Here is a 23,573-nt window from a genome sequence, read left to right as displayed (position 1 = left end):
ATTGATAATGAAACTTCAATATGTGAATCAGTAAGTAGGGAACGATATTTAAACAGAAAAACTAATCCACTTTAATAAATATGCTGATCTAATAGACAGAAGAATAGAATAAGAATACATATTCTCTTCATTTGGTGATATTCGGCTACTTTTAGTAGATTGTTGTATTTCCAGAAGCTCTTAAAATTTTGCTCAAATTTTAAAGCTCAGATTACTTAATTTACCAACATGGAAATGTGTAGTAGATAGATTTACACAAACTAATATGTAAATAAGTTACATGTAATGGAGTAAAAAATAAGTTCTGGTCCTGGGTCAATTGCTGTTCAATAATTATTGATGAGATTTTGATTTTTGGAATTATACTTAAGCCCCCTGTCTTATGATGTTGTGAATGTTGTTATTGTAAGGTCCAAACAGACAAAGTAAATCTCAGAAGCACGCAAAAACTAAGAATATTTCGAGCATTTTACTGATTTTTTTACTGTTTTAAAGTTTTGCATATAAAATTTTACTTGATTACGCACTTGCTTTAATTTTTGAATCATTTATTTATCATTATTTTATTTTAAAGTTATTATTTCTCAGTATAAAAGAAATAAGAATAGTTCGAAGTTCTTTTGATTAACTCTCCCCCCCCCCCATGTATATAAAATTCAACTCCAACTTTACAAATTTAAAACATTATAAATGCACTAAACGTTCAGAACTGATTAATAAGTACTAGGATTCATTAATATTTATTTCATTATTTTTACGATCAATTAATAATTTAAATGGCACAATAACCACCATATAACCTTCCTAACTTAGTCAGCAACTGTACTGTGGGATGGTAACGTCGCAGAGGTAGTTATCATTACTCTAAAGTGATTAATCCAATCTCGATAGATTAATTAAGTTGATAGATAAAATTCTGAAGCCAGTCAGGGATAAAATAAACAAAAAGATAGATTTTGTTTAACAGAAAAATGCTCTGATTTCTTGAATAATTCAATTAATGTGAATAAAATGGAAACTGATAAAGGATTATTCTTTAATCATTATCCATCTAGTGCTTTTATCAACTGGCTTTTCTAGCGCTGACTAGTGATGCTCAGCGTGCATTGGACACCTACGTGTATGGGCTCTTCTTTACATCTAACAGCAAGTTGGCCAATGGTGGATGATTCTTTACTATTCTATTCTGGAGATTGAAGAATAGAAGGAAATCTACCTACTACTTGGACTAGGAGTGTTCTTCAGGTAATCTTATCAATTATTTAGTAGTTCAAATTATTACATTATAAACTAAAACCTTTTTTAAGATGATTTATCTTTTCATCTCATCGGAATAATTAATGTTCTCTCTCTAGTAAAAGAAAGGTTGATGTTTGATTTAAATAATCAACGATGTGAATGCATGCATTTTTAATCCAATGTAACTCTCACTCGGTCAATTTAACCTTTTTTTAATAATAATAAATCTTCTTTTATTGAATTCTAAGTTTTTTTTAAACTTAAATTTCATGAAAAAGTTATTTTATTTAAAAATGGTAATATTCGTAGAATTTAAAAATTTAATTCCTTTTTCATAAACGAATAAATCTAATTGACAATAAAATAAAGTATTTTTGAAAATTTAATTCGGTTATATTAATGGAAAAAAAATTAAATTCTTAAAAATTTGTTAATTAAAACGTCAGCTTTTGGTTTATTTGGACCGCTATTCTTTTTTTTTTTTGTATCTGAAAGAAGTTTTAATTTTTGTTGATTGCGGGTAAAGTTTTAATTGAAAAATTCAAAATCAATCATGCATGGTAATTCTGCATCATTTTCTAATGCGTGCTTTTTGGAAATATATATCATTTTCATTGAATGAAAAGTTTTAGGTTCGTTAAAAAAAAAAATCAATTCTTAAGTTACAGTCTTCTTTATTTAATTTTTATAATATAAATAAATAGTTACATATTTTTTCTTAATGCTAGGTAAAAAACAGTTAACATGTTAATTATTTAAATTACAATAAATAATGATTTTCAGAATCCAATACTGGTGATACCAAGAGTACTGCCTGCAAAACTATTCGTCAATGGAAGCCCAAGTGAAAAAGACGTAAAAACATCAATCCAATATGAATGTTCCAACAAACATTGGTTAGGAATCTATAAAAAAAAAAGTAAGTAGTTATTATACGTAATGTGCATGAAGTTATCAAAATTAGAAATTGCATGTAAAAAAAATTAATAAAAATCAAATTAATGTAGGTTTAAATGGAGCAAAGGAAAACATTGAGTCAGCTGTGGCGGGTTGTGCATGGGTAAGCATATGTAAGTTTTCGTAATATGTATCTTTTCACAATTCAATTTTGTTCGCCAGGCATACAAATATTGCTTCAATATTTTATAATGAGATTCAAACGGTCCCAGATAGGTCAAAGAGAATGAACAAAATGTAATTTCTGCATTGATCGTTAGGTTTTCAATGTTTTGATGTGGTTATTGTTTTCCGGATTATATTACATTAAGTCCTTTACTTAAGAAGTTGTGAATGTCCAAAACAAACACACCACTATGAATACGCTAACATGTTACAAGTTTTTTATTGTTATAAAGGTTTTTTCGGCATATTTGACTTATTCACGCTCTTGGTGTATTATATGAACCATATAAGTATATGCCAAGTTACTTAGCGTTCATTGAAAAAGTATGTACTTCTATGGTCCATTCTTTTCATCCAACAGCAAGCTGGCAAATGTTGGATGAGTTCTCATTCTATTATGGAGATTGAAGAAGTCATGGAAGTCCACTTAGGCTGTTGTTCAGGTAATGTTATGCTTTATTTAATACGTTGAAAGTATAACATAATAAACTAAAATCTTTTCTATGATAATTTATTTTTCCCTTCGAGCCGGAATAAGTAATTTTGAGAATAGAAGAAAAGTTGAAGTTTAAATATTCAACGTTTAACGTCTATGAATACCACAGTATTTTTAATCTAACGAAACTCTTTTTAAGCCAATGTAAACTTCTTTTCAAAAATAATAATAATAATTTTTTGGATGAAGTATTAATGTAGTGTAAATCAAATCCGTATTACTCCTACTTATGTTTAATGTAATATTTTTTCCAGTTCATGCAGTGCTGACATCAGAGGGCTTTTTGTCAACTTGCAGTCCTAAGCATTTACCTGAGATGAATTTTTAAGGGTCCTTCTATACCTCCAGCAGCACGACCATTAATGTGAGGTTATTCGCAGATAAGTCTTATCTTATTATTGATTAAGTTCAGCCTGTTATAATGAGAACTAAAACTTTTTTCAAACAAATTATTCTCTTTTTTGTATTTGAAAGAAGTTTTAATTTTTGTTGATTATATAGATAGCAGTAATTTAATTGAAAAATTCAACATCAAAGATGTATGTGAACTCTACATCATTTTCCAATAAGAGAACTATTTTTAGTCGAGCTTATAATTTTTTAATTCATTTTATAAAAATAATGTTAGTAGACTGTTATATTTTTCAATCAAATTAATGTTATTGATATGGAAGATTTAGGTTAAAAAAAAAAAACAATCAATTCTTTAGTTTAACAGTCTTCTTTATTTAATTTTTATAATATACATAAATTGTTATACATGTTTTTTCTTAAAGCTAGGTAAAACTCAATAAACATGTTAATTATTTTAATTACAATACGTAAGGTTGATTTTCAGATTAAATCCTGGTGATACCATAGTGATATCTGCAAAACTAGCCAAGTGAAAGGACGTAAAACATCAATCCAGTGTAAATTACCATCAAATCTTAATAGGAAGCTATCAAAAAAAAGTAAGTAGTATGCATGTTTTTTCACAAAGTAATATAAGAATTTTCACTTAAAATTGCATGTTATAAAACGAATAATTTGGATGCTTAAAAAATACTAAAAAATAATTATTTTTGGAAGTAAATTTCATTATCGTTGAATAAAACGATTTAGGTTTTTTAAATAAATTTAAAAGGTTTTTTAAATGAGCTGTCAATTCTTTATTTAATCTTTATAATAGACATATTGTTATACATGATTTTCTCTAGTTTCTTAATGCTAAGTAAAAATCCTTACATTTTAATTACAATAAATAATGATATTCAGAATCAATCCTGGTGAGAGATAAATCAATTTTAGGTTAACAGTCTTCTTTATTTAAATTACAATAAATATAGACATCAATTGTTGTACACGTTTTTCTTAATGCTAGGTAAAACTCAGTAGACATTATAATTATTTAAATTTCAATAAATAATAATGATTTTCAGAGTCAATCCTGGCGAGAGTACTGCCTGCAAAACTATTCGTCAATGGAAGCCCAAGTGAAAAAGACGTAAAAACATCAATCCAATATGAATGTTCCAACAAACATTGGTTAGGAATCTATAAAAAAAAAAGTAAGTAGTTATTATACGTAATATGCATGATGTTATCAAAATTAAAAATTGCATGTTAAAAAAAATTAATAAAAGTCTTTAAAAAAAATTATTTAATTTATTTTTCCATTAAATCTGTTAATTAATCTGAAAAAGTAAAAATAAAACGTAAAAAATGAATATTTTATTAATATTTGAAAGTGTTGAAGAAAATGGGAAAAAATAAAAAAGATAACCTAAAAGGAAGGTTACAAAGTCTAGAGAGTGGTAGTAGTGAAAAAGAAAACCTAGAGGGAAGGTTAGAAATGGCTGGCAGAGTCGTGAGAGTGTGCTAAGAGCAACAGTCAGCTGGAGCGATCTAGGAGCCAGTGGATCAGGTGAGTTAATTGGCCGCCATCTTGCTCTGGGAGGCTATATAACTAAGTTCGCTGGAAGGGCGGGGTAGGGTGGGGAGAACCGTCGAAGCGACAACATCTCCCCACTTCATGATTCTTTGAGAGAGAGGTGATGGATGTTAGACTAGACTAGATAGTTTCGGAGCGGCAGAGCGACCTTCCCCCCTGCATCATTTAAGTCGTACTAACGATATTCTGTGCTGTTGCCGTATATATAGGGAAGGTTAACAACACTGCTACCTGGTGGCCATTTCTGGAACTATTTTCACACCTGTCTGATAGGTGGCGCCCTCTGACGGATTTTTTTGGAACTAATTTTTTACTTTTTTTTGTTTACCTTAATTTCTTTGTTATTTAAGTTTCTCTGTTAGTTTTAAACGTTTTTTATCACTTCTTTTTGTATTTTATTAATTTATAACATGTATATAATGTAAAAAAAAAAAAGAATGGGCATCCTAATAAATAATTTTTTTTATAAATTACAGATTCTTATTCTCCTGCTAAATAATACTTTTTATTTTCACTTAAGGTCAAAAAATCATTTGATATATAAGACTGTGATACAAACAAGTATTTTTAAAATATCTGAATAATAAATTTATTTAGCAATTGATTCATAACAATAGTAGTTTGTACTTACATATTTCTTAGATGTTTTCTCACCGTCTTTTTCATTTTCACTTCAGTTGATGGATGGTTTTACAGGTACTACTCCACAGTATTGGAAGTTTTCAATCTGAAATCATTATTCAATGAAATAATTTTTTCTTTATTGTTTTAAGCACTTTTAACACTTTTTTTTCTGGATTTTATTAACTTATTCATATAAATGATTGTAATGCTAAACACTACGAACTATTCACATTGTCTTATTCAATTAAATTAAAACCTTCTTTCAACTAAATTTAAACTTTTCTCATTCCAACTAAAAGAGAAAGATTTTAAGTATCTTTTTGAATAAAGAAAAGTATTTCAACATGCTTTGGAAGTATTAAATAAAGGTACCTGAATGTATTAACTGAAAACTACCCTAAAAGTAGCTGTGTAAGACACTGATGGTAGAATGCTCACATTGTAATGCAGGAATAGATGCCATTCTACTTTAGAGCCTTTACGGTACACATTTTAGATGATAGATGATCTGAACAACCAGCTAGCGAATGGCCAAAATGGTAGCCCTGGACGAACGCAATGGATACAGAAAAATAAAATACACAAACTCAATACACTATTAGAATTTCATTCACAAATACGTAAATATATTTTAACAAATTTATCATTTGGAAGTCGAAAATTGCAATAAAGAATCTAAGTAGATCGTAATCAAACTTATGGATCATATTAATTTACATTTGAAGTTAACTTAAAAACTATTCCTTCAGAAGTGAATCTTTATAATCTGCACTCTCAGAAGCAAAGAAATTGAAATAATTTTTTCTTTTTTGTTTTAAACATTTTTTAGCATTTCTTTTTGCATTTTATTAACTTATTTGTATAAATAATTATAAAATACTAAGACTATGTAAAAAAAAATACTTATGCAAATATAATTATTAATTTTTTGAAAATTGAAGGTTGTTCTGTATTCTCCTGCTAGTAATACATTTTCTATTTTTAATCAAAGATAAAAATAAAAAAGCGTTCTATTCAATGAACTACAAATAACTGCTTTCAAAGATATATTTTTATTGTACAGGAATGAGAGGAAAGCTTAAATCTTTTAAACGGATCATTCTTTAAGAATGAATTCGTAGCATTTAAAACATTCTGACAGTTAGTTATTTAAACCTAAATTACTCTACGTTGCAATTACTTGAAATTGAATTTAAAAAATGTTAAGTTCCAATGAAAAGATAGATTATACTCTTTAAAAGTGAACTAATTCGATTGAAAAAGATTAGGGTTGAATGAAAAATAGTTGCACTTGATGATCAAATGCTAAACACTACGAACGATTTACATTGGGTTAATCAATTAAATTCAAACCTTCTTTCAACTAAATTTAAACTTTTCTCATTCCAACCTAAAGAGAAAGATTTAATTATCTTTCTAAAAAAAGAAAAGTATTTTTACATGCTTTGGAATTATTAAATAATGGTACCTGAATGTATTAACTGAAAACTACCCTAAAAGTAGCTGTGTAAGACACTGATGGTAGAATGCTCACATTGTAATGCAGGAATAGATGACATTCTAATTTAAAGCCTTTACAGTACACATTTTAGATAATAGATGATCTGAACAACCAGCTAGCGAATGGCCAAAATGGTAGCCCTGGACGAACGCAATGGATACAGAAAAATAAAATACACTAAAACTCAATACACTATTAGAATTTCATTCACAAATACGTAAATATATTTTAACAAATTTATCATTTGGATGTCGAAAATTGCAATAAAGAATCTAAGTAGATCATAATCAAACTTATGGTTCATATTAATTTACGTTGGAAGTTAATTTAAAAAGTTCCTTCAGAAGTGAATCTTTATAATCTGCACTCTCAATCTAGTTATTACCGATGTTATCTATAGTGAAGGTTATTAAAAGTAACAAAAATGAATGTAAATCATATATGAAATTAAAGACAGGAATTCTACATACCTATGCGATCTAGTGGAAGACCAGAGAACTACTACTTGCTGAGTAGTTCTTGACCTTGCCGATAGAGCGCTTTACCAGTTGTGACTACTTTTAGTTATGTATTTTAATTTTTGTCCAGATTTCAATATGCATGCAACTTAAATTGTATTTTTTTTTTGGCAAACATTACATGTGAAGCAATTTTTAAATCAAATTAAGTAATTTTTAAGATAAATACTACAAATTCTCATTGACAATGAAGATAATAATAAATTTTGAAACTCTTTCAGCGATATTAAAACTTTTTCTATTATGAATCGAAGTAAGATTTAATAAATCTGAAAAGTATTCTTTCCTTTTTAAATTTAATGGTATACGTTTTAATTAAAATTATTACCTGAATGAAAAGTCCCATAAGATTGCGAGGATAGATTTTTCCAGGAGTGCAAAATTGTATGCGATTCACCTCAACTTATGTGGACATGTACGGAGTACATGCATTTAAAATTACTGCAACATGCTTTGGAAGTATTAAATGAAGGTACCTGAATGTATTGTAGAAGTATCGCTCTGCTGAATTGTCTTCTTAAACTGTTTATATCGATTTTGGCAGAGAGATTGTCTTCCTGGGCTGACACATGTAATACTATTCCAGAATCGCAGTCCGGTTTCAGGTCAACTTGTGGATGTACCGACAATCTGTTTATTTTTAATAGCTTAATAAACCTAAAACTACGCCAAAAAAGTAGATCACTATTTGCAATAGTAGTATACTTTCAACGGACTTTTGATCGACTTAACCATGATTTGTTATGAAGCAAATTATTTAATATTGGGATCAGTTCTAAAATAATCCGTTTATTAATAAATCTTTATAAAAGAGCATCCCTACAGGTAATCTGTAATAATCAATTAACTGACAATGTCAGCATTAGTGAAGGCGTTCTTCAAGGAGAGACTCTCAGTCCCCTGCTAAAAGCAGCTGTGCAAGACACTGATGGTGGAATGCTCACATTGTAATGCAGGAATGGATGACATTCAACTTTAGAGCCTTTGTAGTACACATTTTAGATGACAGATGATCTGAACAGCCAGCTAGCGAATGGCCAAAAAAATTGTTTTAACTTAATTTTTATAAGTTTTAAACGTTTTTTAGCACTTCTTTTTGTATTTCATTAATTTATATGTATATAATGTAAAATATGAAGTAGGCATGCAAATAAATATTTTTTTTTCAAATTAAAGGTTTTGATTTATTCTCCTACAAAAAAATTTCCACTTTAAGTCAAAAAATTATTTAATAAATAAGATTGTGATACAAACATGCAAATTACCTATACCAAAATAATTCATTTTTTTAGCAATTGATTCATAACAAAAGTTGTTTGTACTTGCTTATTTGATCGATGTTTTCTCAACGTCTTTTTCATTTCCACTTCAGTTGATAGACGGTTTTGCAGGTAATACTCACAGTGTTGGCTGTTTTCGATCTGAAAATCATTATTCAATGAAAAAAAAGTTTATAAATTTAATCTTGAATTAAACAGCATTCTATTCAATGATACAGCAAATTAAAACGCAACAATGTTTAAGACAAATTTGTATCTTTCAGAAATTTAAGAAATAAATAAAATATTAATGCTGAAATTTTAGTTTAAATCTTTTAAACGGATCAATCTTATGGAACGTATTCGTAGCATTAAATTATTTTAATATGAATTACTCATACGTTGCAATTTAACCGTTGTACTAAACTTATATTAGTCAAGTTACACTTACTGCCATAAATTCAAATCATTAGTTTATTAAGTTTGTCAACCAAAATAATCGATTTTTTATGTTCAATTTTGTTCAAAATTTTTTCATTTAATTCATAAAAGCTAAAGAAACATATTTAATATCTTTAACTACTGATGAAATATTATTCATAAAATTAAATAAATGTGACTGTAATTAAACTAAAAACATTGATATGCAGATAACAATAATTTTCCAAAGAACCTAAACTTTTTTGTGCTATAAAATGATACATTTAAAAAAAATAAATAAAAATAAAAATTAATTTTATTAAAAAATAAGTCACGTAAATAATCTTATTTTTCATTTATTTTCATTAAATGATTTAAAAAATATTAAGCTCGACTAAAAGCAGGTATATTTGATTGAAAAATTATTCAGAATTCACATGCCCACTGTACGTTGAATTTTTCAATCAAATTAAAACAAACAAAAAATAATACATTTTTTCAGATTCAAAGTGAAAGATAGTAATTTTTTTCTAATTACAAAATAATAGCTAACATTACCTGAAGCACAGGGAGGTAAGTAGATTCGCTTGCTTTTTTTTAGTGTCGGAAACCAAATGGAATCACATCATATTTACGGTCGTTCTGCTGGAAGTATGGAAGGACCCTTTATTATAATTAATTCAGTTGCAAACTGAGCTTTACTTGCTGCTAGTTGCCATAGAGTTGAAAGACCCATGGATGAAAGCACTTGAAAAGAATACTCCATGAAAACCTCAGCTGATAATTAGAACTTGATTTATACTATTGTAGTATTGCATTAAACGTAGTATTTTTCTGTTAAACTAAACCAAGCAAGTCAAACCATTATGCGTTAGTAAAATAAAATCTAAACCCTAGACCGGAAATCGAACCCACAATACATCTTTCAATCAATATAGATGTACTTAGTTCAAATAAAGCCACAGGTGGATATGAAATTTTAAATGTCTTTTAAGAACTTAATCCTTGTTTTATTCAACTAACCCCGAAAGTTGTTTTTCTAAGATGTTCATGATATTCATAAATTAATAATTTTTTTTAAAAAAAATTACCTATCTTATATAATGGAATGCACAGAATAAAGTATACATGTATTCAAAAGTATTAAGTAAATCCAATGTGATCAATCTCATAAAAAGTTTACCCTTTTTTCATTTTGAGGGGTTTGTTTGTTATTAAAGGAAATCTTTTTTTTATTTTACTAGTATCACAAAACATTTGTATTTTGAAATATCACTAAGCATTACCATTCTATGTTATAACATCAATGTAAATGTAGTGTCACGGATTTGAAAGTCGCTCTTCCATATTTTTGTAACCCTGAACAATTTTGTACTTTCATTAATCATCAGACGGTGATTAATAATTTTAAATATGTATTAGTAACTATGAAATGTAAATATGTGTTGGTTACTTCGCATTAGTTACCTTACCGTGTTACACTACAATTGCTGACTGAGTGAGGGAGGTTACATGTGGTTACTTAGGAGATATCATATGGTGTGTTTTACTAAAATTTTTAATAAATTGTAAAACATTTTTTGTAAAAATAATGAAATAAAATTAATGAAATCTAGTGTGAATTAAAGGCTTGTGAATTTTTTATTCATTGGTAATTTTTTAAAATTCTACTTTATATGAGGGGGCGCGCTTTTTGTGAGAAAACACTGAATGTAACCAACTACTTCATTTGTACTGGGAAATATTGTCAAATTAAAAGAAATTATTAAAACATTAAACATTGAAAAACAATATTTTATTTACTTTACAAATTATGCGCAGATCGTAAACTAGGAATATGTAATAAAACTAGACAAGATTTGACATTTTCTTTCCTTTTTATAAACTGCTATTTCTAAATCTGGCCAAACTAATGTGTTTGATCTACCACTTTATTGAAAATAGAACCCTGCAACTTAAAAATAAAAAATAACTAGTAAAAATTAATAAGAATAAATTTTTTCCCCTTTTTCTGAATTTCTATTTCCAAAACTAGCCAACCTAATATGTATGATCAATCCCAGGCATGAAAATCAATCTTTTGATTAAAACTGTCCGGTACTGAAAATAATTTTCAGTCAAACTAACCAATATTTGCCATTTTTTATTTTTGCTCTGAACTTCTACTTCCAAAAGCATCCGATCTATATAATCTAAGCCAGGTATGAAAATAGAATATTAGAACGAGAAAATAAGGAAATTCTAGTAAAACTGGCAAAGTTTTTCTGCTTATTCCATTTTTAATAACTGCTACTTCCAAATCTAGTTTACCTAATGTGTTTGATCAAGCGCTGGCATAAAAAGAGAATATCTGAACGAGAAAATTAGGAATTACTAAAAATATAATGATTATCTTTGTTACTATTGTTCAGTTTTTAAGGATCCTCTACCACTACCTAACAGAGCTGAGATGTATTTATTATCCAACCTGGGCATAAAAATAGAAAGTTAGTAGTAGATACTTGGGAGTTTCCCGTAAAACTAGCCATGATTTTCCATTTTTTCCCTTATTTTCTTAACCTCTACGTCCAAAAATAGCTGACCTAATCTGTAGGGACTATCCCTGGAATGATAATCGAACTCTGTAACTTAAAAACAAGGAACTTTTAGTAAAACTGGCCCTAACCTACTTTCCAGACTAGCCGACTTTGTGTGTATGATCCAACCCTGTCATGAAAATTGAATTCTGAAAGTTAAAAATAAGGAATATGTGATAAAACTGGACAAGATTTTCTATTTTTTTCCTTTAAGTTAAAATTAATTAAAATGAGATTTTTCCCTATATTGTGAACTTCGTATTCTGATCATACACATAATGTTGCCAAAACTAACCGACTTTATGTGTTTGATTTAATCCTGGCCTATAAAACAACTCTCAAAGTTAAAAATAGAAAATTTATAGTAAATCTAGCCAACATTGTCCATTTTATCCTTGTTTTATGAACTTTAATTTTCTAAAACTGGTCGACATAATGGGTTTGATCCAACCAGCACGAGAACCGAACTCTACAAGTTAAAACTAAGAAATTTCTAGTAAAACTAGCCAAAATTTTCTTTTTTAGCAACTGGTATTTCCGATTCTAGCCGACGTAATGTGTATGATCAATCCCTGGCATGAAAATCAAGCCCACTTTCTATTGAACTACTTACAATAATTTAAATTTAATATAATTTAAACGTAATGAAATATACAAAAAAATTTACTCATCAACTAAAGAAATTGTCGTTTATCATGTAAAATTAATTTCTTTAAATTAATTGCTAATTTAGTTTTCCCCAAAATTCAATTAAATATTTGTAATAGATTTCTATTATTTATTATTCATTTACCTTATCACAGTGCCTGAATAACTTCTGGTAACTTCAATCAGCTAGATTGTGAAGAAATTAGGTTTTCTTTGACTCAGAGTGGAGTGTAACAATGTTAATATTACAATGCAATTATCAATATTAATTTATCTTAAACCAGTGTATGATATATTACATAGTGAGTGAGTTAGTCTTAAAATGGCACAAATCGTTTTAGTCGAGCTTAAACAAGAATAGGGTAATTTCCTAATAATAAACTTGCAAACCTCTGAATCTATTTCATTATAAGTACTTTTTAAAATTTTATGACACTCTGATTTAGAGTATGATACATACTCTTCAGTGGAACCATATTTTCCGCTGAATAATAAAATTAAGACGGCTAAATTCCTGATGGCATAAAATGATGATATATTAATATTAAATAAAATACATATAATACATTTCAGTCGATGTTGGCTGCCAATTTTGTTTTAATGGTGAACAAGAACGTATACTTCATTTTGCAATGCTCGGCTCATTTTAGATTTAGAGTTCGATTAGCCTATTATGAAGTTCTAAATAAATCTGACAATCAAATCCGAATTAGGTTATCCTAATATCAGCAGTATATTAGTCAAAAACATTTCGTAGATGACCAAATCATTCAATTGAGAAATTGTATTATTTGATTAAATACTACGAAATGTACTTTTTATCTAAGACCAAGAGGTTATTTATATTTTTTAGTCTTGTATTACTTCTCTGAATATTTTAGTTAAGTTCGATTTTGTTTTAAGTTCATGAACAAAGGAAGAGAAAGAATTGAAATTATTGTTGTTAAAACTCAAAAGCTTCTGTGTGTACTCTTTACTAAGCTGAATAAATAACATATTTTATTCTATTAAAGTTTAATATCCATCTCCGTCCGCATTCTTTAACACCTAAATTTATCATAACAATATTCTATTATTCAAAAGAATAAGCCTTTTTTTTTACTGACGAAATACCGTCGGCCCTCTGGCTCTAATCGATACAAATACAGTAAACTGTAGATTAAGTGCACAGCCTTTACACATGTTTTGTTAGGTATATGTTTTGTCTAATGCTTTTGCTGTGATTTGCAATAGCTTGCTGAAGATTCCTTTCTTCAAAAACTGATCTCTTTTCACCAACATTTGCTTTGTTTTTTTTTTGTACATCTTACAAGTCACACTTATGACAAGTTTCTTTTTGGGTTTTTTCAAATTATGAATATATACTGCATAGAATGAACAGTTATAAAAAAAATGATATTATTTTGTAATTACCTATAAATAATACTTACCACATATGTAAATTTGTAGCTAGCTATCTACCGTAGTTGCAATTTAGCTTTTTTTTCTTTTTTTTTTAATAAACAAAGGGAATAAATAAAGATAATAACAGGGCCCTGATTATACATATACGAGTACAAATCAATTCGTTCAAATTAGGAAACCAAACTTCATAAACAAAAGAAAAATGGGAAATACCAGCTTGGATCATCAGAAACTCAGTGAATTTTGGCTCCCACCACTGATATCTATTGCAAGGCTAGAATATATACATATCAAATCGTTCGGTTATGAATTAATAAACCATGATTTTCCACAATTTTTATTTTTGGCTTAACTATTTTGAAAGATGGTTAATCCAAAAATATTGAGAAATGCAATTGGAGAAGATTATGTAAATTTCTTCCAGTTATATAAATTTTATAACCAATAAAAAACTTACATTAAAGCCAGGGCATGACTTCATTTATTGATTGTTAGAATTCGAAGGTTACAAATGTTAAGAGGTTACAGCCAAGGTACAAGATTCCTGTGGTGGTTCCAGTGAAAGACGGGTGCATGATGATGGTGATGATGAGGCCAGGGTCCCCAATGATGGTGGTGATTATGATGAGGAGGATGTGGTGCATAATGTGGCGGTCCATAATGCGGGCGATGCCCATGATGATCGAAGAGAAGTCCGCTTTGATGAGCTATTAATATGAATAATACGATTTAATGAAGGTATAAACCGGGAGGGCCAAAAAACATTACTGGTTAAAAGTTCAAATAAGATCTAGTGATAAAAATAGAATTTCCCATATTGCACTTTACGAAAATAAATTTTCTGCAGATCCCCAGAATGGGAAACGTTTCCGGCTGCATTTTGATACAAATAAATGTGATCTGGGACTAAAATTGGCTCAGTTAGCAACTGTTATTTGCATATCTCAAAATAATTCTACCACATATAATTTTTATTATTTTTTTTAAACTAAGAATTTGTCAATCTATACTTGTTCATCAAATGAAGTATTAGTATGCTTTAAAATTAATATTTCCTGAAAAAATTGTTTGAAGCCGAAGTAATAGATCTAACATAAATGTTATCAAAATTTAAATGATAGTGCAGATCTCCTGCATCACATAAATAGAACAAGAGCTCTCAGATGACGAATGGAATTAATAGCCAGTGGTAACTCATCAAATCCGTAGTTACAGTAATAACGAGGATAGATACAGTACTAAATTTAATATTCAATTAATTTTATTTCTAATTTAGTGTTTTAGTTTGGTGGAAATAGCCTTCTTTTATTCTTATGCGTATATTTATTATAAAGAATAAGTAAATTATTGTTAAGTTTTTATTTAAAATTTAATTTTGTATTACTTTTGGAGAACGTACTTTAACCGTAAGCAACTTATAAAAATTGGGTAAATTTTACTTATTACTTTATATATATATATATATATATATATATATATATATATATATATATATATATATATATATATATAAAAGGTAGGTGACGTTATATTTTAAAATGTTTTATCAACTATATGCAAACTTACTTGGTTCGGCCATCGAAGCCACTATGAACAGCAGACCTACAATGTAGTAGAATAGAGAAGCCATGATTTCTGTATAAACACATGACAAAGTTGACCACCTTTTTAAAGGAGATTTTATCAACAGAAGAACTCATTAGGATTCCAACAATATCAAAATGATAAAGCTGGGTGTTTAAAATTAATTAATTAAAAAGCTTGCTTATTTAATCAAAAGAAATGTTTTACATTTTCTACCCATATCATAGTTTGTTGACCTAATTGCTAATATATTTATTAGTGAAAAACATATTAACAGGGATAACTGACCGCACACAAACACAAGCGCGGAAATTTGAGCACCAGGTTTATAGTTAATCTTGGATTCCCCCCTTTTTACTGGGCCCTCCCAGAAAAAAAAACATGAACATTATTTGTTTGACACACTGTCAAGACGGATTTACTCGTCGTCTCAAAGGTATTCGAAATCTTTCTTATTATTATAAATATTTTTTTGTTTAATGATTTGTGGCGTGTCAACATCTGAGGTTATTGGCGCTCGGAGCTTTTTTCAGTGCACTGCCGGCCTACAGACAGTGTTCACTCGTTATAGACAACACTGTCTATCACTGGACAGTGTGCTGTAAGAAGCTCCTAGGAAGAGAAAATCTAAGGGTCAGCAGCTGGATTCGAACCCGGGACCTCCGCGTAGGAATCCAATATTATTATTATTTTTTGCGTCTTTCAATTATCTTGCTCAATTATTCACTTCATTATTAAGGACTTGAACGTAAATTCTACTATAATATATATATATAGACGGTCCAAGACGGATATGAGAATCGGTTGTCTGAGACTAATTGAAAACTTAGGCCAGTTCAAAAAGTTCTAGTCTTACGCCAGTCGCATTAATCATTCGTTCCATTGAAATCAGAAACATATATGATTAGCAGTCTTCCAGGAAGGTCTTTCATTGTAAGAATTTGTCAGAAAGCAAAGAATCAATACTGCAGGTATTGATTCTGCGTGAAGAGCTAATGCGTCAGAGAGTTCGATTCTTCTTCACAGAATAAAGACCAGAATTTCTTTAAACTTTAGCTGCCACGAAGATTTATAAGTTTAATTAAACAGTAAGGGAAAGGTTACCCCTAATGAGAGTCAATGAGGCCACTCTGAGAGTCATATATCGTGGATTTGTAACAATCACTGTCCAAGACTCAGTGCCCAGACACTGCTCACTACATCAGTGAGATTTCCTTCTGCCTGATTAAAGAATGTTGGTCTATTGAAGAAAGAATTAGTAAAAAGATGTAAATGGTGAAGTAAAACTTTCTCAAATTAGCCTTATCTGAAAAAACAAATTAAATAGAAATAAAAATAGCAAATCTTTCCAAACGGAGAATGATATTCCTTTCAACGTAGTGAACTTCATTTTAAAAACACTCTCCCACGACCATTTTAATTATATTGAGAGTTATAAACATTTTAAAATATTTTCTCAATATAATTTGTATTTTTACTAGTTAAAACCTTTTTCTTTTTAAAGTAAAGCAAAGCCTATTTCTTAAGGCAAGCTATACAATTAGCAAACGTACTTTACAATAAATTCTTTATATAAAATATTATTAAAATCCAAGGTCTACATCGGGATTCGAACCCCAAATACAATACCTTAGCTTTGCAGGCCCCGCCTCAAATCGCTCGATTATCAAGACGCATTATTTAACATTATTATTATGCTTTTATTTTATTTTTTTTTATATTTCATGCTCTTGTAGCACACAATTGTGCTTTAAAAATTTATGATTAAATAATAACCCGTAGAAGTAATTAGTAAAGGATGTTTTAGAATTATAATGAACAAAATGTATAATAAATTAACCATATATTAATAAAAGAAATTAAACTAACTTTTTAACAGTTTGTTTCAGAAATATTTATGATGAAGAAAAAAATTCCACAGCTTCTTTTTAAGCGATAAGCCTCTGCTTTAGGGGACGATCAGTGATAATCGCAACTCTGAAACAAATAAAATGGTAATTAATAAAACACAGGGAATTATGAAGTGCATAATAATAGAAAATTTGCACTCTGCTAATTACAGTACTGTGCAATTGGTGATTAATGAGTTTTTCGTTAATAAAATTAAAAAGTTATTTAAAAAAACAAAAAAAAAAGCTTGACATTCGTACTTCAAAACAATATAACTACAATCTGATTAAACATTCCTCACAGAAAGTTTGTTTTATATGTTTTAAATATTCATAAACTGGAACAGATCCATTTCACAATTTTAAATTACAAAATATGAAAGTGTGAATTTTGAAAATCTAACCTCTCATTTATTGCATCAATAACGCATTTATCAGCCAGAAGAAGCGAAGCTACCGGCTGATGCGTAGCTTCCAGCAGAAGAAAATGGACTTCCGAAACTGTAACTAGTAGCAAAACTACCTGCTCCAACAATTGGCCCTTTTTCCTTGTACACAATCTTCCTTCCATGTCCACCTTCGTATATCTTGATCTTTACCTTGGAATGGTGGTGTGGATTAGCTTCTCTTTTGTCCCTGTCATTGGCCTCCTCTGAAATGAAGGGATTGAAATTGGAAGAGAAGATGTAATTTATTTCTGGGAAGTGTGTTATAGTCCAAACCATGCAGAGTGAAACATCGCAATTACAAAGTAGAGATAAATGTTAGGAATCATTATAATAATTGATATATAAAATGGCCCTCATAAAAAAATCTAATTTACACTTCTGGTGCAATAAATTTGTTTTAATTAACAGATAAATTAAGATTTCCCTTCCCAGCAGAATCCTTGAATAATCTTATGAAATTGTAATATTTGCATATTATGTAGTTTTATTATTTTCTCTGCGCAAAGCTCAACTGAAAAATTGCTTTATTTTATTTCAAGGGTAAAAGTATTATTACAGTTGATAATTCGGAATTAATCAATTAATTTAGTTAACTATTTTTTTAATAATCAAATTTTGTTTTATATATGCTACATTCCAGATTAAATTTATATTTTAATATTGTGATACTTTTTATTTGAATAAAATACGTATTTATTTATTCGCTATTATTAATTGAACTCAACATGAAAACAATTATTTTCATACTTAAAAAAATTACTCAAAATTACTTAAATTTGATCGTCTAATTAATCCTATAAGGGTTCATCATTTCACTCTAAGGAACTTTTTGAGACTAATAATTGTTCTGGGGGCAAAGTATAGTATAATACTCAATTACTATGTCAGACCCTGCTTATACACCTTTTCGGACTAATCAAACTCAACAGAAACAAGTTTGTTGGTATTATAGTCAGAATATTTTAGCAACAGAGTTTATTTGGCAAAATTGGATATCCTCTTCAACATTATCTGGATGATTCTTTATTTTTTTTATTGCAAGATGGAAAATATGGTTCTTAAGAGTCATTCAGCAAAAAACTTTATTATGTTATTTACGCGGATGAGGCATCACTGACAGATGTACATTTTTAGCGAAGGCCGTCAACTTTTATTCTAGTGTTAAGAATTTTATAATTTGTCCCACTTAATTTTAATTATTTACTTTGAACGTTTTAATGTGAATACTAGCTTCCTTCACTTGTTATAATCAAGGTCGTCATTACAAGATCAAAGAAGTTCATTTAGGAAAACAAAAATATCTTATGTGAAGAAAAAAATTGAGGATTAGATGGCTAAAGTTAAAATTTAAGTTTCATTGCGATTCAGGTTTGGGGTTAGTGACAAGTTTTACTTTAAACCCAGCACTCCACCGGTGGGTTTGTAGCTCCAAGATAGAAATTTTAACTAACTAGTGGAAGTATTGGGATCGTGCTAATTTAAAAAAAAAAGTTTATAAAATATAATGCACGAGTAAACTACCTCCAGAGGCCCCTGGGCTTTAGTGCTATATTGGATTGTAGGGTGTAGAAATTAATTTAAATAAACTAAACTAACCTATAGGCGCGGCGAAACTTTCCACGAGGAGGCACAGAACGATCAGGTAGGTAAGTTTGTACATGACTAAAACCAGCCCAACAACATGCCCGGCTTTTTATACCTATCGTTTGACCTCAAGTAATTTAGTTCTTTATTTTGTTTATTACTTCAATGGCCACATAATAGCGGTCGATTTCATTTACTAATTATAATTATTTTTTCTATGTGACAATGAATTTCCCACAAGTTCACAAAAAACACAACCTTATTTTTCTTAATATTGTGTGAACCGTTAGGGTAGTAATTAACAAAGCATTCAAAGAATACCACCATACCTCTGCCTATAGACAATTTCAAACTTACTCTATTTACCTATTACAAGTGTAAAAAGAATAATAGCACAGATGCATGAAATTTTTAAAATTACATTTTTAATACTTTTTGAAATTTTCTAATTATAAATTTTAAAAAAACAGGAGCGAACACTCGCGACTTACACCTCAGTTTACGCGATCAAATTTCAATTTACAAAGATTGTAGACTTCAAAGTTGTATATGTTAACTAAAATAAAATGATGAATAGACACAATTATTGCTAATTTCTCTAATTTTTTTAATGTTTTTGCCAGGTTCAGAAATTTTGCTTCCCTCTTGGATGAATCAGTCACATAAAAAAAGTGTACACTATTTTGTTTAAAAAGTATAAATTTCATAGCTTTCCCAGAATCGCAGCTAAATCAAAATTCCCTCAAGAAAAGTTTCAAATGAATGTGATAGTTCGAACTTACGTGATGCACAAGTTTGAATGAAGTTGTTTTTTAATTGTCTTGAAAATTGCAGAAAGCTCGAAGACATCGATTCTTTTTGTTCAGGCAATTCTTCACAGTTGCACTTCAAGATAGCTGATAATCTTCACTCTTGGAATTTCAGCTAGATATTTCATCCTCATCACTACAGGTGTTGGAAACGTACAATAGATGAGACAGCAGCACTTTCATAAAAAGCTTAACTTCACCCCACCCTGAGAACCACGCTAGTTGATGTTTCCTGAAAAAAAAAAGAAATGTTGCAAATAAAAATATAAGTATGTTTACGCATACAACATTTTGAAGCAACCTTTTGTAAAAAGTAGCAAAAGACTGAATAGGTCTGCACAGAAAGAGGTTTTTTAAGGTTGACCAATCTTCTTCACATTTGCTAATTCTACGGTTCTTATATCATTATAATAATTACAAGCATGAAATTCAAGCAAAATTCAAGTTGGAAGATTGTCAGCTACTGGGAACGTACAGATAGGCATTTTCGACATTCCTAAATTCCTTAGGAAATTTTATTTGAAATCCAAATGATTTTTATGGTGTAAATTTGCACAAAATCAGTTTTACTGTAAGTGAAAATGCTAAGAACAAAAAGATTTCAGACATACAGACATCATATAATGTTCTTTACATTTTTGTTAGTGGAAATTTCAATAATTAATTTACAATTTTAGCACCAGACTCTAATGATGTAGTTTACATTCTTGTTTTTAGTACAATCCCTTTTTCTTACATTGTGTAAATGTTTCATTTTGTTTTCCAATATAAATTAAAAGAAAATTCCGGGGTTTTAGTTTTCAGAAATATGAATTCTTCCCAAACTTTTGCTCCTAAATTGTGGTCACTATCTCCTTACAAACGAGATTATTAATTCATGTCAAGTTTACTTACTTATTTGTAGTTAATTTTATGAATATGTTTGCGATAAAGCGTGTTTTATATCATATCAATGATATTATCACCAATAAAAGGCTTGTGTTTTTTATTTATTAATTTTTTTATCTCCGGTTTCGGATTGTTCGGTTTAGCATTCAGGTCAAAATCCTCACTACAGGCTTTGTACAGGACAGCTTTAGAAGTGAAAGTCATAGTCTCTACTCAAACTTATAAACAATCACTGATGATACATGAAAATTAAAACCGGTCTAAAGTAAGTGCTTTGATAGATAACGTAATGCTCCTCCACTTGATTTTGAGCACATAAGCACTGCCAACTGCACCCTTGAATTAAAAAGCGCTTATTGTTGGCACTATATGTTTATTTATAGCCAGGCCCTTCAACCACGAGATTCTTACTCGCATTAATAATCCTTCACCTTAACTTGCTAAATAATCAAAATTTTCCTTTTCTGCAACCGGAACGTTTGTAAGGATTTTTTCGTAAATTTGTATGCACAAATTATTACGAAACACAGGTCCACTATCCTAAATCTATGATAATGCTGTGGGCGATGATTGCAATGCATATTTCGTTACAATTTAACTCGTTCGTATTTTTATAACAATAAGCCGGTTGTTTCACGTTCAAACCAGAATTCATTGGAATGTCTGGAATTGAATAACCACAGAAGCTGTTGGATTACGTCAATGGTGAAAGCCCATCCTAGACCTTGAGGTCTAAAATTGTTTAATGTTCTTAAGAGTAACCATCACATAATTCATCTGAACGGAATTATGTTATGTACGGGAATTCCTTAAAACTTGTATCTGACTCTAATCTTAACATTATTTCCAAAATATATTATTTGTCAAGAAACTTTAGAACACAAACTACGTCGATGTGAAGTAACGTATTAGATGTCTTAGGAATTCTACGTTTCATAATTTCTTAAAATAAGGCTTAGAATAATCATACTAAAATATTCATTGATAGAACTGAGTCCATTTATGTTACTTTTTATACCTTTTATTATTTTTGTGTCATCTGTCAGGCAAAAATAGAAAATAATAAATATTTTATCAAATTAAACAGCCAAAAAGGTTGGCTATTTAAACATTAATCCAGAAGATTGGGCTAGGATATAGAAAGATTTACAATTGAGAACTGTGGAGATCACAAAATTATTACTATTACGAATTTTATTGTTAAATTATCTATTTCTCGTAATGATTATTGTACTTACCATGGTTTCTACAACTGGCGGTTGTACATGAGGTTAGAAGTATTATTACGTTCATACTAAGCTATCTACGACGTTTTTTGTTATTGATTAAAATTCAAAAAGACGTATTATAAAATTAAATCTACCAATACCGATCGAAGATTGCCACTCAACAGGAAATTTAGCCTAGAATGTAATAAGAAGGTTTCTTTTAGGTTATAGCCTAGAGATACCCAACCATTTTACAAAATTTAAGACATTATTTCTAAATTACATATAATTGTATTTATTAATACTGGATTTAAGAATCCATTTTGTTCGTGGTTAATATTAAAATTGAAAAATACTAATTTAGAGTATAGCACTGATACGATGATTTAAAATCATTCGCTAAATTAACTTAATACGGACGTACTGTACGATGAAAAAATAAAAATAAATAAAGTAAAACCGAATAGTTTAAAGAATGTGATCTACACTTAGCTAAGTCCGCGATACAGGGCCTCTAAAGCTGTCATGTGAGGTACATCTTCAATTAGCTGCAAATTTATTTGAACTAATTATTAGAATAAAAACCTCTTTTCATTATTTTGAACAGTACACATGTATGTAGCATTAAAATAATATTTTTAGCAGAAGCGAAGATAACCAAAGATAGAGAGATCCTGGAAATGTTGAGGATTTCAGCGAAACGACCACTGCAGAACTGATTTTATGAACAAACCAGAAACTACTTTAACCGGGTAAATATTCTAAATAAAATTCATAGATTTATTCAAATGTAGTTCCGTATAACAATAACGTTAATGTTTTACATCGTAGTTTTCTTCAGTGATTGATCGTTAGGTTTATTCAGCAGAGAAATTTGACTTATATAGCATTTGTAATTCTTACTTATTGATATTCAATTTTTTTCTTTAACAGAAACCACGCAAATCTAGCGGAATACGTTTCTAAGAAATCCTAAATCGTCGAAGTCTATCTTGATGTGAAGCCAGGAATTTCTGAGTAGATATACATTCTTAGAATAATACTGAAGACGTAAAAATGAGGGTTTCGACTTTAACAGAAAATAGAAATCCGCTGAGGCTTGGATGTCCTGAAGAAAAACTTGTTAATTTATTTAAAGATCTTTTGAAACATTTGCAGATATATATGAATAAATATTCCGTAGAAACCGTTGTTGTAAAACTTTATAAATCTTTAGCCTTGTCAGAAATTGCCTTACTGAACATGAGGCAAAAACTCGAATTTTTCAACAAACCATTCAATAGAAGGCGACAGACAACACTCTCCAAAAAATCGGAAATTTTCTGTAATACCACTCCTTGAAGACATCACTATACTTTAGGAAAGCAATATTTTGATAAAAGTATTTTGTTTTTCAGTCTGAACTTAAGAAAAAAATATTTC

At 29.2% G+C, this 23,573-nt stretch overlaps 3 protein-coding genes and 1 long non-coding RNA gene across 10 annotated transcripts; 2 read left to right on the top strand and 2 right to left on the bottom strand.

Annotated features, from left to right (window-relative positions):
- The first annotated feature begins 7 nt into the window (after positions 1-7).
- Positions 8-4,424, top strand: LOC141458116 (uncharacterized). Its single transcript, XM_074135714.1, has 8 exons — positions 8-30; positions 1,200-1,245; positions 2,023-2,158; positions 2,247-2,299; positions 2,723-2,804; positions 3,112-3,221; positions 3,696-3,810; positions 4,279-4,424. Exons 1-6 carry the CDS (start codon positions 8-10, stop codon positions 3,183-3,185), a joined length of 414 nt encoding a protein of 137 aa, XP_073991815.1. The 3' UTR covers positions 3,186-3,221; positions 3,696-3,810; positions 4,279-4,424.
- A 1,396-nt stretch (positions 4,425-5,820) lies between these two features.
- LOC141458220 (uncharacterized) lies at positions 5,821-10,648 on the bottom strand. Its single transcript, XM_074135955.1, has 5 exons — positions 10,399-10,648; positions 8,760-8,854; positions 7,910-8,063; positions 6,883-7,055; positions 5,821-5,959 (listed from the first exon to the last, which is right to left on the bottom strand). The coding sequence occupies exons 1-4, from the start codon at positions 10,399-10,401 to the stop codon at positions 6,975-6,977; spliced, it is 333 nt and encodes a 110-aa protein (XP_073992056.1). The 5' UTR covers positions 10,402-10,648; the 3' UTR covers positions 5,821-5,959; positions 6,883-6,974.
- Positions 10,649-14,198: 3,550 nt separating this feature from the next.
- On the bottom strand, positions 14,199-22,321 carry LOC141458223 (uncharacterized). Of its 6 annotated transcripts, XR_012460793.1 has the most exons (6): positions 22,182-22,321; positions 20,029-20,287; positions 17,618-17,865; positions 17,194-17,301; positions 15,307-15,375; positions 14,199-14,447 (listed from the first exon to the last, which is right to left on the bottom strand). XR_012460793.1 is itself a non-coding variant. In XM_074135957.1 (4 exons), exons 3-4 carry the CDS (start codon positions 15,368-15,370, stop codon positions 14,263-14,265), a joined length of 249 nt encoding a protein of 82 aa, XP_073992058.1. In that variant the 5' UTR covers positions 15,371-15,375; positions 17,194-17,301; positions 17,618-17,641; the 3' UTR covers positions 14,199-14,262. The 6 variants fall into 6 exon arrangements, 2 of the variants coding, with proteins under 2 accessions (XP_073992058.1, XP_073992059.1); XR_012460794.1 differs by lacking the exon at positions 15,307-15,375; XR_012460791.1 differs by lacking the exons at positions 20,029-20,287; positions 22,182-22,321 and adding an exon at positions 19,259-19,404.
- Positions 22,322-22,388: 67 nt separating this feature from the next.
- On the top strand, positions 22,389-23,415 carry LOC141458231 (uncharacterized). Of its 2 annotated transcripts, none has more exons than XR_012460812.1 (3): positions 22,389-22,683; positions 22,794-22,903; positions 23,085-23,415. It is a non-coding gene; the product is annotated as an uncharacterized lncRNA (long non-coding RNA). The 2 variants fall into 2 exon arrangements; XR_012460813.1 differs by having other exon boundaries at positions 22,797-22,903; positions 23,085-23,412.
- Positions 23,416-23,573: the final 158 nt, after the last annotated feature.

This window comes from Rhodnius prolixus, unplaced genomic scaffold, assembly GCF_049639745.1.
Source record: "Rhodnius prolixus isolate KJV_2025 unplaced genomic scaffold, Rpr scaffold_5, whole genome shotgun sequence".
Classification (NCBI taxonomy): Eukaryota; Metazoa; Arthropoda; class Insecta; order Hemiptera; family Reduviidae; genus Rhodnius; species Rhodnius prolixus.
Note: the sequence above shows the minus strand (reverse complement) of the source record. Positions and strands in the feature narration are given on the sequence as shown.

Coding starts and splice junctions, on each gene's coding strand:
- LOC141458116 (XM_074135714.1), top strand. CDS start 8: ATGAAACTTCAATATGTGAATCA. Junction 31..1,199: donor AAACTTCAATATGTGAATCA/GTAAGTAGGGAA, acceptor TGGAGATTGAAG/AATAGAAGGAAATCTACCTA. Junction 2,300..2,722: donor CTGTGGCGGGTTGTGCATGG/GTAAGCATATGT, acceptor TTCATCCAACAG/CAAGCTGGCAAATGTTGGAT.
- LOC141458223 (XM_074135957.1), bottom strand. CDS start 15,370: ATGGCTTCTCTATTCTACTACATTGTAGGTCTGCTGTTCATAGTGGCT. Junction 14,448..15,306: donor GGCTTCGATGGCCGAACCAA/GTAAGTTTGCAT, acceptor TCATATTAATAG/CTCATCAAAGCGGACTTCTC.
- LOC141458220 (XM_074135955.1), bottom strand. Junction 8,064..8,759: donor AGAAAACATCGATCAAATAA/GCAAGTACAAAC, acceptor AAAAATAAACAG/ATTGTCGGTACATCCACAAG. Junction 7,056..7,909: donor TACTTCTACAATACATTCAG/GTACCTTCATTT, acceptor GCGTTCGTCCAG/GGCTACCATTTTGGCCATTC.